Source organism: Siphateles boraxobius, unplaced genomic scaffold (assembly GCF_051911475.1).
Source record: "Siphateles boraxobius isolate OS27281-9 unplaced genomic scaffold, OSU_SipBor_1 48, whole genome shotgun sequence".
Lineage (NCBI taxonomy): Eukaryota > Metazoa > Chordata > Actinopteri > Cypriniformes > Leuciscidae > Siphateles > Siphateles boraxobius.
Window position 1 is genome coordinate 170,181 of NW_027509119.1, and position 16,410 is coordinate 186,590.

The 16,410-nt window shown below is 42.7% G+C and overlaps 1 protein-coding gene across 2 annotated transcripts in view; it reads right to left on the reverse strand.

Moving 5' to 3' along the window:
• Positions 1–16,410, reverse strand: part of LOC143710574 (NACHT, LRR and PYD domains-containing protein 12-like) — a 156,372-nt gene that overhangs the window by 41,452 nt on the left and 98,510 nt on the right. Inside the window, exons 1-5 of one of the 2 annotated variants that reach the window (XM_077201497.1) lie at positions 8,100–8,417; positions 6,745–6,872; positions 1,155–1,259; positions 869–953; positions 405–600 (exon numbers count right to left, since the gene is read on the reverse strand). The exons of the other annotated variant lie outside the window; for it this stretch is intronic. Of the exons in view, the coding sequence (XP_077057612.1) occupies positions 405–600; positions 869–953; positions 1,155–1,259; positions 6,745–6,803 (445 nt within the window). The 5' untranslated portion in view covers positions 6,804–6,872; positions 8,100–8,417. Of the gene's footprint in view, positions 1–404; positions 601–868; positions 954–1,154; positions 1,260–6,744; positions 6,873–8,099; positions 8,418–16,410 lie in introns of those variants that run through there. 2 annotated transcript variants of the gene reach the window in all.

The following is a 16,410-nucleotide window of genomic DNA, read 5'->3' on the forward strand; positions in this document are numbered from 1 at the left end:
CTGCACATTCCTTGTGTTTCTTCTCCATCTCTCGGACTATTTCTACAGATACACAGTGACACTGCGCGCTCGCTCAGAGCCCAGAGGGGGAGGTGTTTAAAGATGTGATTGGACCAGCCCAGTGTCAATCAAGAAAATAACCAATGGGCCGCTGATCTACGTGCTACATGGGCCGGTCTGTGAGAAAAAAAAAAACAACGCTGACTTTTTTTGTCCAATGCATTACACCGACACAAAGATCCCAGCGCCGCCGATTAAGAAAAACTAAACGAATGGGCCGCCGATGTACGAGTTTTTATGGGCCGTTCAAATAAAAAATATATATATTTTATATATGTACATTTATACATTTATACTCCTACATTTCTAAGAGACAATCAGACAGATGATCATGAGTCTCTTACCTTCTAGAGCATCAGCAGCTTCATCTCGCTTCATCTCTCTCAGGTAATGTAGTGTGAGATCAAGAGCTGCTGATTTGATACTGGATCTGTTCTCATTAAAGTCCTTCACAAAGTGTTCTGTGTTCTCATTTTGTAATATTTTCTTAAACGTTTCTAGTTCAATCTTCAGAAATTTGATTATTTTGCTCTCAAGATCCTACAAACAAAATTAAGAGAAAAGACAGAATAACACAATTTAAGCCAAATTGTACATCTACATTTGGTCAACACTACTTATCTGTAAAAAATAAATCCAGTTAAAAGACTAACATGTTAACCAGCTGTTATTTTTAACAAATATAAGAATAAAAAATATATAAGCGCTTAAAAGGAAAAATAGTGAGCTGGAGGAATTACATTAAATTACTTTTTTTCAATAACATACATATATGTTTTTTTAAACGTATAAAAATATGTTTTCCTACCTGGAAGATCCCTAGAAGATCGTCTTTGAAATTCTCGTGGTTCCTGTGAGTCTGAACGTCTGAGTCTAATGTCTCATATTGAAGCCTGTAATCAAATAAATCAAATAAAATACTGATTTTCCGGGCAAAATATCACAGATAAAAGCATTAGCTGTGAATACTCTGTTAAATATTTGATCTGATTAAATGATAAATATTTGATCTAAAAATGTTTCATGATTGGTATTCACTGATACAACTTTTAAACAGTCAATGTGTGACAAAAAATTAGAAACTCATGAAATACCTTTTATTAGATGATGGTGTTTTCTCACTGAAGTATGGTGGATCATCTTTAGACTGATCACTCTTCAGAGACACAGAGCTGGACACATGTGAGCCTGATCTTACACTGATGACACAAAGAACACAGAGAGAGAGAAAACAATTTAGTAAAGGAGGATCAACTGTGTCTGAAACACATCTGTGTCTTTATCTAATCCTCCACAGAAATACACACACACACACACACACACACACACACACACATACACACACACAATTTACAGTTCCCTTTCGAAGGGAACTCAACAATACGTCAACGACGCTTTGGGGAACGCCTCAGGCGTGACAGGTGTCTGAAATCACTATCAAATCACGTCAATCATATTGACCGGCGACAGCCCGTGAATCATTAGCGTGAATGATTAACGTGCGACCTGGAAGTATAAAGGGGCGCCTTGCAAACATGACAAATCATCTCATCGTCTTCAGGGACTGTCTGTTTGAAAACGCTACTCAATGAAACGGTAAGAAAATGAAATTTACAGCACACGAGTGTGTTTTTTCCTGCCTGGGAGAAGAGCGCGCACGAGAGGTTCTCGAGGGAATCCTCTGTGTGAACTGTGAGCGTTTTTCTCTTAAAACGCTCCGCTCTCGTCTGGCCCTCTTCTCGAGTGAAGGGGGTTCAACGTCTGGTCCGCGTGGTCCCGCTCGTGCCGAGGCAGAGCGGCGACTTGCATCATGGGCTTCCAGATAGAGCTCATCGATCATCTTGAGAGTCCTGTAAACCTCTCAAATGATTCGACGGCTGACGAGGGCGAACTGCAGGCACCAATGGTTTCCTGCAGTTGCTGCTCTTCAGGACAAGCAGGAGATGGTTGAGGAGGTTTATAATCAGGTAGATCCTGAACCCTCTCAGCCACCCTGCCCCGTGTGTGCAGACCTGGTGGATGTTGTGGAGCGCGCCGCCAACAGGCTGTAGCTGCCATGGCGACGCGCTAGAGGAGAGACCGCTCGCGGTAGGCTTGGCGATCGGTTTCTCCCCTGCCATACACACCAGCTCAGGTGAGCCTTCCATTCCTTCCTGATCTTCACACGGAGATCGAGAGGGCATGGAAGAGCCCATACTCTGCCCGTATTCACCGACATCAGCGGGTTAATTTCGCTGATGTTGAGGGGATCGCAGAGCATGGGTATGTGTCGATGCCGCCCATTTGACGAGTCGTTTGCGAACTATCTCGTGTCTGGGCAGGCGTCGACACTGAGAGCTCCAACCCTGCCATCCAAACCGCTAAAGTCAACAGCACGTTTGAATGGCAGAGCATACACGACAGCGGTTCAGGCTGGTGCTTCCCTGCACACTATGGCGGTGCTGCAGGCATATCAGGCCGACCTGCTGCAGGATCCTGCATACCGCTGAGATCCGGTTCCACACCCAGGCAGGCGGGAGGGCCTGGCCCTTCACGGTCCGAGGACCGTAGACAGGGCCAGAGATCCAGTGTCGCCTCTCGTGCGCCCCCTCCGTGGAGGAACAGGGCGCAGAAGAGGCGTGACTCCCGCAAGAAGAGGGATCTGAGGGAGGTTATCCAGCACAAGCGCACACAGTGTCGCTGATGGATAATCTCCCCGGAGGGCTTCATTAAAAAGAAATCCAGCCCTCTCCTCTCTTCTGACTCCCCAGACGTTCATTACATCAGGCCTGGGGCTGGGCCTATGATAAGAACGATGTTCCAATGGCCCGCCTAGGTTTGGCTAGTAGAAACGCCTCTTTCAGGCATGTAAAGTGGTGGACCCCAGGGTCATAAAGAACTATCTGGCGAGTCTTCACTCCGCACGCCGCAGGTGAGCTGACTGGTCTTTTAAGAGTAATTTTTTGTGAATTAAAATTCCGAGATGTATCTCTCTACAGACCTCGTTCCCTGTATAGAGCTATGGGGTCATGTCAAGGTAATAAGGTAAGAGAAGTTTCCTGGATCATTAGGGCCCTGAAGTTCCCCGTTAGGTGGCCAGAACGATAACTATGTTAGCCTTCGGGCTGTTAGCCACCTCAGGGTAGAGTAGTTGGTCTCTCTCTTAGAATTTTTTACTTAGAGTGTTGACTGACGCTAGAGCTTCAGATAGATCTTATGTCCGGCCCACGGGTCCGTTGACTTCTTCCTGAGTATTTCGCCCCTTGAGCTCTGTTTGGGTTTCATTAGGCTGAGCGATTCTGCAGCCCTTTTTATGGAATAATACAGACTATATTCTTTAGTAAGGCTGTGGCTCCTCCGAGCCCTCAGATTGATCTATGCTTGCAGGCTGGCCCTCACCAGGGCCGCCTCTGTAGCTGGCCTAGGCTGTGCCAGGGATAATAGAGGCGCTCTGCTAAAAATTTTAGCATTTCTTCCTCTGACCCTTCACTGTGTGAATGTTGATTTCTAGCATCCCTGTATAAACAGCCTCCTCCCGTGGGAGTCGTTAGGCCAAGGCCCGCCCCCTTCTCTGCATTCTGGGGTGACTAGAGTAATGCAGCGTGGTGCTGAGGATGGTTTGTAAGGACATGGTAGGCCTCAAACAGGCCTCCGTGGTATATATGTCTTTATTGAGCAGGGTTAGGCCGTCTTTCGCTTCACGAAGAAGACTGGGTTTCCTGCCCGACCCTGCCATGCAGAACTGGCCTATGGATTTAGGCCGCCAGTTTAGGCTTCACTCACCTCGCTGAGCTACTGCTCGAGCGCTAGGTTGTAGGTGGTTGGCTTTCATTCAAGCCCCACTCCCCTAGGTTGGGCACAGATACATTTCTGTCACCCCTAGAGCCGCTGGCAGGCCCGCACCCTGATAACCTCAGGGTGAGGTGTGAGTATTCCCCTGTGATACAGGGTAGGTCTTAGCACTTCACTCCCAGTTCTGTTTTATCCCACCTCGCACCACTATGGCTCGGGTCGAGTATGAAGTAAGCTTCACTTCTTCTTTGGTCGAAGTACGCTCCCCTGAAGCCAGAGCATTGCCCTGAGCTGACGCCCATGCATAGATGGTAGGCCCCTGACTAACTGGGGCCTCCGTTGAGGCAGAGTGGCGTATGTTGTACTCCCCTTGTTTTAAGGGTACTAGCTTTCTTGCGGAGTACACTGCCATGGGCAATGTGATTAGGCACCAGGATGCTGTAGGCGCTGTGTAAACAGTTTTTTCTGCCAACGAAGGCTGCGCCATTAGGTAGTAGGCCTCAGCAGGCCTCCTTGATTGGACAGCCCCCCAGAGGGCACTGTAGGCCAGCTCACTTTACGTGGTTGGCCTTGGTGGTTCGGGCAGTTGACTCACTGATGGGTAGTAGGCCTTAAACAGGCCTCCTCGGAGGTGAGTCCCAACATTGTGGGACATACCTTATAGCGCTACTGGAAGCCCATTAGTGCATTATGCTGTGTAGTATGGTTTCCAACAGTGTACTTTATGGCAGAATATGACTTGCTATTAGCTAGTAGGCCCGACCAGGCCTCCCTGATAGGCGAGTCCCCAGCTGGCTGGCCTTAGCAGGCCGCCTTATACTTTCACCCGGAGGGATCAGGTAGTAGGCCTCTCCGGGCCTCCCTGTAACGCTCCCTAGTGGTGCTGGGTTTATGAAGCTAGTGGTCTCTTGCTATCAGTTTCAGCTAGCCTTAATAGGCAGCTGCTGAAGGCGAGCTTGCGCCCTGGCTCGCTAAAGTGTTCATTCTCTGCTAAAGGTTCCCTCCCGGAACCTTTTTCTGCCTACAGCCTGGTTTGCCTACCAGGCAGACCTTGTGCTCCCCTCACGAGGGTCTCTATGAGCATGCGGCTGCCTGAGTCTGGTCAGACGGTCGTAGGCCTCTCGTGAGGCCTCCCAGTTAGATCAGCCCTTAGGCCTTCACAGGCCTCCTCAGTGTTTTGAAACACAGACACTGGGTTGATCCGTGGATCGAGTAGAGAAACTCCCCTCGCTAGCAAGGGTCGGAAAGCACTATGCTGAGTCATACTCTCCGGGATATCCCGTCTCTGAGATCCGGGCCGAGTGGTTCACTGCCAGCTTCGCAGTCCCTCGGGTTGGATGCCTTACTTAAGGCATTTGTCCAGAGGCTCTGTCTTCAGACAGACAGGATTTGGCCAGACTAAGTGTCTATGTACTGGCGCCAGGTCAGGCCGTCCTGGTGGCATTTCGGGGTGAGTACGTTCCCCTGAATAGTGACTGGCTGGGGTTCCCTTGGGTTCCCTAGCCACATTCCCTAGAAGGGACCCCTTCTAATTGGAAGCTGAGGTTCCAGGCCCGGAGCCGGCCCAGGTAGACCTTTCATTTAACCATGTTTATGAAGGTTTTTCTGTGAGGCTGTAGCTTGGGCTATAACCGTAGGGAATGCTGTCACTGACAGCCCAGTGTGACCTGAGGGTGAGTGGTTCTAGCGTTTCATTTGAAGTTGCTGGTTCTGACAGTTGTCACTGCCACTTGGCATGCACTCCCCTTAGCATGGCGGCGTTGGTATATCGTTCCCCATAGCGTCGTTGACGTATTGTTGAGTTCCCTTCGAAAGGGAACGTCTCAGGTTACGACTGTAACCTATGTTCCCTGAGAACAGGGAACGAGACAATACGTCTCCCTGCCATGCCGCGGGGCTTGCCTACCGTACAGTCCCTTCAGACGATAAGGTGATTTGTCATGTTTGCAAGGCGCCCCTTTATACTTCCAGGTCGCACGTTAATCATTCACGCTAATGATTCACGGGCTGTCGCCGGTCAATATGATTGACGTGATTTGATAGTGATTTCAGACACCTGTCACGCCTGAGGCGTTCCCCATAGCGTCGTTGACGTATTGTCTCGTTCCCTGTTCTCAGGGAACATAGGTTACAGTCGTAACCTGAGACGTTTTATAGTTAACCATCATTTTATTTTACTGGCTCACATTAGTATAACGATTTCTTTAGTCAAGTCTCCTTCATTTATAAAGCGCTTTTAACAATATGGATTGTTTCAAAGCAGCTTTACAGTGATAATAGAGATTACAGTAACAGATTGTTTAGGCTTTACAGCAGCTCTAGAATAAAGTTATTGTCCAGCTAAAGTTAGTTTTGATTGATTCACTTCCGCTGTAAAGATCATTAGTTATTAACTTAGCGGCCGCTAACACAACACCGTTCTCACAGAAAACCCTTAATGCGCTCCGGCCGCTCATCCGCTAAAACAGTGCCTTGTGTCTCGAGAACCCTTTAATATACATAAGAGAGATTAAATATGTAAAAAAATACTTCACTCTGATTTAAGAGACCATGTCAAGTTTTTGTTTATTGACAGAAATAGAGAGCAGAAACAGTTTTGTTAGCATACTTGAATTAAATTAAGTGTATAGTTGTTTACTAATGTCTGTCAATAACTTTATGATCTAAAAACTAAAGTCATTTATTTGGATTAATTCAGCGTCTAGAAGGTAATTAACAAATTATTAAGTGTGATATTTTCTATACAGCAAACGGGGCTTAATAGACAATGCCAGAGTTAATTTAAGAAGGTCAAAACTGAAGTTGTGCAAATCATTTGCAAATATAGAAGAATGCTTAAAGTTGTGTTATTGACAGGGAAACACAAAGTCCAGTGAGTTTAAACTGATAGTGTGAAAACAGACGCAGTCTTACCTGTGTTTCTCTGAGAGACTCATCTGAGAGAGAGAGTGCTTTCCTCTTTCCTCCGACATACTGCAGCTAAACTGACCCTGAAAACTGATCAGCACTGGTTTCTGAAACACTCAATCCTTCAGCATCACCTGCAAATCACAACATTTTACACACATCAACAACATCTTATTTAAGACAATCATGAAGAATAAAGAGTTATCATCAACAACAACAACAGCAAATACAATGTATAAATAAAGTGAGTTACAAACCAATATATTGCCATGTAAAATAACCCAATGGTCTTAGTTATATTGATCATAAAACGTTCTGGGAACATATGTTACTGGCTGAACATTCTCTTAAGAGAAAACACGCTTGTGCTGTGTATTACACTTCTACACTTCTGTTATAAACTACTGTGATGTTTAAAATGTTTTTATGAATGTATAGGCATATCATATTATACATATTATACATCCATAAAAAAAATTAAACATCACAGTAGTTTATAACACCATAGACCACAATAAACCAGCACTTATATAGCCTATGAATAAATTCATATTCATATCTCCCATAAAACATATTCAAATAACTATTTAAAAATATCTGTGTCTATAATATCATAATTTACACTTCTCTATTTACGCCCCTTCATCTTATTCAGGCCTTACATCTTGATTTTCCGATCCTCTACCTTACATTTAAAATCAATTGGTGCAGTTTGTTTCATAACTCTTAATTAAATGCCTTTCTTTTCATCTTAAAACCCTCATCATTATTTTCACAAAAGGCCAAATTCTTTTCATTAGGACATTTCTGTAAATCTTTATTATTTACTTTAAACACTTTAGTGTCAATAGTCTCTTCACAAAATGTAATACAAGTAGAAAGTGTTTAAACCCAATTTGTCATTTTCTCTATTGCAGTTTAATATAGTTTTACAATTTTATTTACCCAATCTATAATAATTGTTGAATCGTTTGACATTTAATCATTACTTCAAGTTCACAATGATGGTTGATTTCATTACTTTAAAATGATCCTAAAATAATTGCTTGAGTAAAAGTAACCAGAATTATAATAGACATACTGTATAACTACTAATCATATATGCTATATAAGAAATGAAATATTGAATAATATCAGATTGTTGTTGACTGACGTTAGGCTTCATCTGTCTGTCTACTGTAAATGTCTGGTTCAAAAATACTTTCGATTTCACATCACAAAAACAACAGCCCAAAACTGAAGAGAAAATGGGAGAAAACTTACAGAAACATTCGTTTTCAATAAAGCTTATGAATTCAATAAAGCAATATGAAGTTCCTAATAATTACAAATGACTGTAATGGAGAATGTATTAAACTCACTTGCAGTCTTGTCCACTAAGAAGAGAATTTATAAGTATTTTAAAACTCGTTCCGCTTGTTGTCAGTCCGCGCGCGTCGTTCTCAGAATCTCTTGCTGGTCTCGATGGATTGTGGATTAAACACATAAATGGCCGCGAGTGTTATTATTAGATTTGGTAGGCATTGTGCTAAATTGACATCTGTAGGGATTATAGATCAGATCAAATCAAATCCAGTGAGCAACAGGTTTAGGTATCAGAGGCTGGTATTTCTGTTGATGTGTTGTTACTTTCGTTTTCCTCTTCTTCCTGTGTTTTACACTCGCTCCGGACGCGCGCACCTTTACAGCGCTGCTCTCGTTGTCTTTTGTCTTCCGGTCTGTATTTTCACAGTGATCTTGCGGATCTTATGAATGAACGGCTCGTTTTAAAATCTTCCCGGTCTACTTATATTTCTTAAGACATCTGCTCTAAACATTACAATCCACATGAGAACTTTCGTTAACTTTACAATAAGTAAATCCACTTCACCATCTAATTACTCTGTTATGTCTAAGTCCTGGTAATCATGAAGACCAGACAGTTCTCAATTCTCCAAGGTTTATTCAAACCCAGCAGCAATACAACAGTGCCAGGCATTTACATGATTTGGCAGCAGGTGCTCTCTCTTCCATTCTTACTCTACACCTTTTATAGGTAACCACATGTGGACTACAGCGCATCTCCTGACAAGTACACAAACACAACATTCCCCTTTTACTCAAAACTGTACATTCCACCCAAAATACATAGTTGGTGCAATAGGCAAAACCAATACAATATTGACATGCAATTCAATTAGTTTCACTATATTCTACATTCTGTAATATTAGAACTCACATTCATTTATCAATTAGCACAAGGTAATCAATGTATTCTTTTGTACTAAGTGACATAGTCGGGTCATTCTACAGAATTGGTGCAAACTGCTGTCCCTCATCCAAAAAACACATTTGAAAAGCATTTAATTATTAAAATCTTAGATGTATACTAAGATCCTTCAATTATCTATTGAAACCCACAATAATATTTCAGATATCAGTAAGCTTTATATATATAAAATCATCATTTATGGGCTACTTTCAATTAGGAGGTGGCTGTCCCAAACCCTAACCCCTAAATTTCAACTTGTGAAAATGATATTGAATTTTATTTTGCAAATTTTTCCATTCTTGTTTTAAAAAAATATGTTTATTTTATATTTCATTTTTAAATCATGAAACTTTATCTATATATATAAAAAAAAAAATTTAAAAACGTGTCCTGCATTTTCATGTCACAACGAAAACAGTGAATGTTGTAGTCCATTGGCTGAGACTGATGTTAACCCCTACATTTTTGATCAGGAAATATTCCTGTGTCCCTCTCTCTCATCTGCTTTATGGTGAGTAGATTGATCCCATCATTTGGAGGTAAATGTGTTCTAAACTCTAACAATCTGTGTGTAACTTTAAGGAATGTCACTACCAAACTCATTTTTTCTGCTATTGAGAGAACTTTTTTGGATGTAATTCCATAAAATTTAGTTGTTATATGTGTTCAACTGTTCTGACCAGTGATTGCTAACCATGTGCTGATTAGCATCTTCCAGCTAGGCTCAAAAGTATCTAAAATTGTCACTACCAAAACAGTCACAACCGAAACATGTCTTGAAGTTTCGGTTGTGACATTATTGTTTTGGTAGTGACAAAACGGAACACATAATCCTTTATTTGGAGGAATAAACTACATTTTAGTACAGTTATGCAAATAATTACTAGTGTAATATGTTTTAGTTGTGTTTTAGTATGCAAGATTCTGTTAAAATTCTGTAATGTGATGAGGTTACAATTACTTAAAGGGTAACTAAACCCCTGGTCAGAGCCTGACTCCACCCACTGGCAATATTTGAAAAATGCTGGGAAAGTGGGCGGAGCCCAGCGGAGGGGGGCGTGCACCTGAGACGCATCTCTCTGTATGAAACCTGCCTACGTCACCAACCGCTGCGTCACGAACCACCGCAAACATCCAATAGGAAAATTCAACTGCAGTAGCCACCGTTCAACCTGAAGAGGGCAGCACTCAGACGTTTTTACACCATATATTGTAGAATTAAAACACTTTATACACAAATGTCAAAAAAGTTACTCGAATCAATGAACAGCATTTATGAAGCTCCATTCTTACAGAGCATTAACTAAAACAAGTTGTTTTAGTGTTTAGTTACCCTTTAAGGTTGCAGTCCATGATACTAGCTTAGATGTAAGGTTGTTGTCAGTAATGTTAATTTCTATGATTAACTTGACAGGGAGAATGACATAAAACACCAACATGCCTAACAAAAATAGAAAAACTACAACAGAGAGACAGAGAGAATACAAACAAAGGTTGAGGGAAGACCCAGTGAAGTACGAGGAATACTCAAGGAAAGAAAGAGAAAGAAATAAGAAACGAAGGGAAGAAGGAAAGTTGAAGAGTATCAGTGAATTATCTGACAGGGAGCAAAGACATGTCAGAAAAGCATGGAGGAAAAGACAGAAAAGACACAGGATGATGAATGGAAAGACAAAAAGAGGTGGAGACATTTTGCAGGGCTTCCACACCACCAGCACTTCCACACACACACACACACACACACACACACACACACACACACACACACACACACACACACACACACACACACACACACACACACACACACACACACACACACACACACACACACACTTCCAGTGAGGGTGATCAGACACCAGTGCACACACACACACACACACACACACACACACACTTCCAGTGAGGGTGGTCAGACACCAGTGCACACACACACACACACACACACACACACACACACACACACACACACACACACACACACACACACACTTCCAGTGAGGGTGATCAGACACCAGTGCACACACACACACACACACACACACACACACACACACACACACACACACACACACACACACACACACACACACACACTTCCAGTGAGGGTGATCAGACACCAGTGCACACACACACACACACACACACACACACACACACACACACACACACACACACACACACACACACACACACACACACACACACACACTTCCAGTGAGGGTGATCAGACACCAGTGCACACACACACACACACACACACACACACACACACACACACACACACACACACACACACACACACACACACACACACACACACACACACTACCAGTGAGGGTGATCAGACACCAGTGCACACACACACACACACACACACACACACACACACACACACACACACACACACACACACACACACACACACACACACACACACACACACACACACACTTCCAGTGAGGGTGATCAGACACCAGTGCACACACACACACACACACACACACACACACACACACACACACACACACACTTCCAGTGAGGGTGATCAGACACCAGTGCACACACACACACACACACACACACACACACACACACACACTTCCAGTGAGGGTGATCAGACACCAGTGCACACACACACACACACACACACACACACACACACACACACACACACACACACACACACACACTACCAGTGAGGGTGATCAGACACCAGTGCACACACACACACACACACACACACACACACACACACACACACACACACACACACACTTCCAGTGAGGGTGATCAGACACCAGTGCACACACACACACACACACACACACACACACACTTCCAGTGAGGGTGATCAGACACCAGTGCACACACACACACACACACACACACACACACACACACACACACACACACACACTACCAGTGAGGGTGATCAGACACCAGTGCACACACACACACACACACACACACACACACACACACACACACACACACACACACACACACACACTTCCAGTGAGGGTGATCAGACACCAGTGCACACACACACACACACACACACACACACACACACACACACACACACACACACACACACACACACACACTTCCAGTGAGGGTGATCAGACACCAGTGCACACACACACACACACACACACACACACACACACACACACACACACACACACACACACACACACACACACACACACACACTTCCAGTGAGGGTGATCAGACACCAGTGCACACACACACACACACACACACACACACACACACACACACACACACACACACACACACACACACACACACACACACACTACCAGTGAGGGTGATCAGACACCAGTGCACACACACACACACACACACACACACACACACACACACACACACACACACACACACTTCCAGTGAGGGTGATCAGACACCAGTGCACACACACACACACACACACACACACACACTTCCAGTGAGGGTGATCAGACACCAGTGCACACACACACACACACACACACACACACACACAATCACACACACACACACACACACACACACACACACACACACACACACACACACACACACACACACACACACACACACACACACACACACACACACACACACACACACACTTCCAGTGAGGGTGATCAGACACCAGTGCACACACACACACACACACACACACACACACACACACACACACACACACAGGTCAGTGGTTCTGGAGATTTATCTGAATGACTCATAAACAAAATGTTGAAAATGTGAAAATAAAACAAAGTGGTTCTGAAACAGTCTACATTGTAAGTTGTTGTTTTTTTAGGAAGAAAAATCTATGAGCAAATCTCTTCTCACTTGCACCTCAAGACCCAAAGTATAGAATAGCTCTAGGTGTTCTTATAAGATATTTACTGTCAGATGTGTGTCTATATGTTCTGACTGCATATGTGCATCATAGTTATTTATTTATATTAACATAAAATGTGGACAGTCTGATTCAGCCATGGCAAACTAAGTATTGTGGTCACTATCAAAACATTACTGTCATACCAAAAATGTGCAGTCACTACCGTAACATGGGATGTTTTGTCAAAAATAAATTATATTGAATTATCAACTAAGATGTTATGATAGTGTTTGGTTCAATGCATATTCAAACGAATGAATCCTTAACTTTTAAATCAGTGCGATAAACTTTATGCCTTGGAAGAGACCAGAATTAGACTTTAAACTTATTTAAACTTCAAACTACTTTAAAATTCAAACTAATTTAAACTTTAAAGGTGCATTGCGCAACATTTCATGTTAAAAAGACCTGTTTTTCTAACCCATACATGCATAAACAATTGCCTGATGGGCTGAATGAGCCCTTCTCTGATCACTGCGATGGCCTCTATAACCCTGTACAGTAAAATAAATAAGAGGGATTCGGGTCGGAATTTGAGACTGGGCGTGACGTCATGCGCGTTCACGCTCACCTGGCTATGTCTGTCAGGTTTGTGTATTCGCCGCCATTCTCCGTAACAGCGAAGAAAACTCGCGCGACAAAAGTAGAAGATGGATTCAAAGAGACCGGCTTTAGTCCACTCCAAACCCCAACGCAAACTCCACGTAAGACAAAGAAAACACACTCTGGTTGCAGTTTCGCTTGTTGCCAGAGGAGGGCATAGCTCTGCAAAAACTCAGAGACTGGCGCTATGCACCTTTAAACTAATTTAAACTTTAAACTAATTTAAACTTCAAACTAAACTTCTTCAAACTTTCTGGTCAAAACTTTCACAAGCCAACCTAAAGTTTGTCTCGACAAACTTTTTTCTAGACCTTAGACCTATAAGCGCCGGAAGTGATCCCATTACATTACATAGACTACCGATAAAAAGTTCCTAAAGTACTTCTATTGTAAAGTTAACTATGAAAGTGTGAATTTTTCACAATTAAATGTTTTTTTATAAAATATGATCAAAGGACAAGAAAGTGGCCATAGTCTAAGAATTGCCCTCAAACATCGGCTGAAGATCATTTGTGATCATATGCCGACGTTGCGGCGACATATTGCCGATTAGCAAACGCTCTCTGAGCGACATCGTGCCGATTGAACTTTGTACATCGCGCCGACATCGGCCAGATGTACGTGTGCTATCTGGGATGCAACGCGCCTCATGTCTTCTTCTCTTGTGAGTGGATATCATTTAAAACATTCTTAAAAGAACTGCTAATTTCTTCGGAATTTATAGTATTTATTGTTCTTGTTAAGTAATGTTGTTGTAATCCTGTTAATGTATGTACAGTATAAATTGCAACGTGTTTACAGGTTATAGACATTTTAGGGCATTCATGGCCTAATGGTAACAGAGTTGGACTGGTGACCCAAAGGTTGCTGGTACGATTCCAGTACCGGCTGGAATATGACTGAGGTGTCCTTGAACAAGGCACCTAACCCCCAATCGGGTGTGTGTATCCACGTTTGCAGTGTGTGTGGGTTCACTACTCACTACTCTGCTCATAATGTGTGTGCACTAACTTGGATGGGTTAAATGCAGAGGTCACTTTCACTTTCACTTTTAAAGGAGGTGTCATGATACTGGTATTCTTTACACTCTTCCGCCCTCTTCTGGTCACACTCTCTATTACATCCATTTACACACACACTCATTCTCATTCATTATATCATTCGCTCCCAGCTGTGTATCATCACCTCATCTCTTCACTCTCTCTCCTTCCCAACTGTTTCCCACTATCTCTGATTAGACTCTCTATTTCTAGGCCTTCCTTTCTTTGTCGTGTCGTGTCGTGTCTCTGCTCCAAGATAACAACTTTATCACCTCGCCTCTGCTTCATCCAACCTCCGGCTATCGTGAGTTGTCCTAGGATTGGCGTTCCCGTGTGTTAATCGCCTTGCGACCACCGATGTTACACAGCCTGAACTGTTTATTCTCTATTAAACTTTGTCAAATCGCCTTTGCTTTTGGGTCCTCTCTCCTACACGTGACGGGGGTAGATGTTGTGTATTTAAAGGTATTTAAAGTCCTGTTTATTTGTACAATATGTTATTTTTGTATATAAATAAGTATTACAGTGGAACAAATTGCTATTTTTTTTATTTGTAAATTAGCAACTACATTTTTTAATCATTGCACAGCACCACTTTATCAACAATAATTTTGTATAACTTTGAAGTTTGTTTTCTGTCAGAAGTTTTATGTGAGAACAAATGCAAGTTTATTTTTCTTTCAGATTATGTAATTTCTGTAATAAAGTCTGTATCATAGAATGATTACTAATTTCTGTTGTTATTTTGTAGATGTTTGTTGTAACTAAATGGCTTAAATGTAATTCAAGATAATTTAGTAAAATTGCAGTTTTACTGTAGTATTACTACAATATAACTAGTAAAACCATGGTTAATTTTCGTAAGGGATGGCGCTAAGCTAGGGGATTAATGTAGCGCTAGTCTCCCAGGAGAAGCACTGATTTGAAACGCGTGCTTGCCTTTGCCTACAGCTGAGGAAAATGAGCGTTGAACAGGTGAGTTTCTGTCTTACTGTATCCATAATTAACCTTTTTGAGATTTTCTTTTGCAAAATGTTGTTATATATCTATCTAGACAGAAATCCACATTAGCACTTAGCACTTCACTCTCTGGAGGATAGGGGAACCTATAAGCTGTAGGCTCTGCCGAGTCTATTTCTTTCATTCTCCATAAATTAATGAGAACCATATAACGTTATGCGTAATTTGCGGGGGGGACATGTCGCCACCACTTTTTGCCAGGGTCGACTGTCCTGGGTCCTGGCACACCACTTTTGAAACATCTCGCGACACGGATGTACCAATACAAATAAATAAAACATCTCCAGTTAACTCTAGTAGAGCATTCATTTCCTTCGTTTGTTAAATAAGAGGCGATCTTGTGTTGTTTTGGAAATCAAGGTACCAAAGTGCTGGTGTCCGCTGCTGTCAGTGGCGCGGATACAGTGTTCTGTTGTGACTCGCGCGCGTCTTCACACGGACGCGCGCATCAATCCGTTGTGGAGACTCTATTCGTTCCGGTGAAATCACAAAATATAATGCACAAAAAACGTGTCCCTGCTTGATATACAACCAATAATAAACAATCGGTCTTGATGAGGAAAAAAAAAACTATAGGCTACTATTTAGTGCAGATTAGGATCCAGAACCTCTGACACTCTTGGCAAAAGCTCTGCCACTGGACCATAACGTACATGAAGAAGTCAGTCGGATATATGTATTTCACGTGAAAATTCACGTTATTTTCATTTCACGAAAATTTCATTTTCAGAACATTTAATTTAATTGAAAAGAGGGTTTCATTTGTCTGTCCAAAATAATAATTTGGCCACTGCATACATCACAGGCAAGTTAAGAAACTTAGGCAAGTTTAGGCATCACAG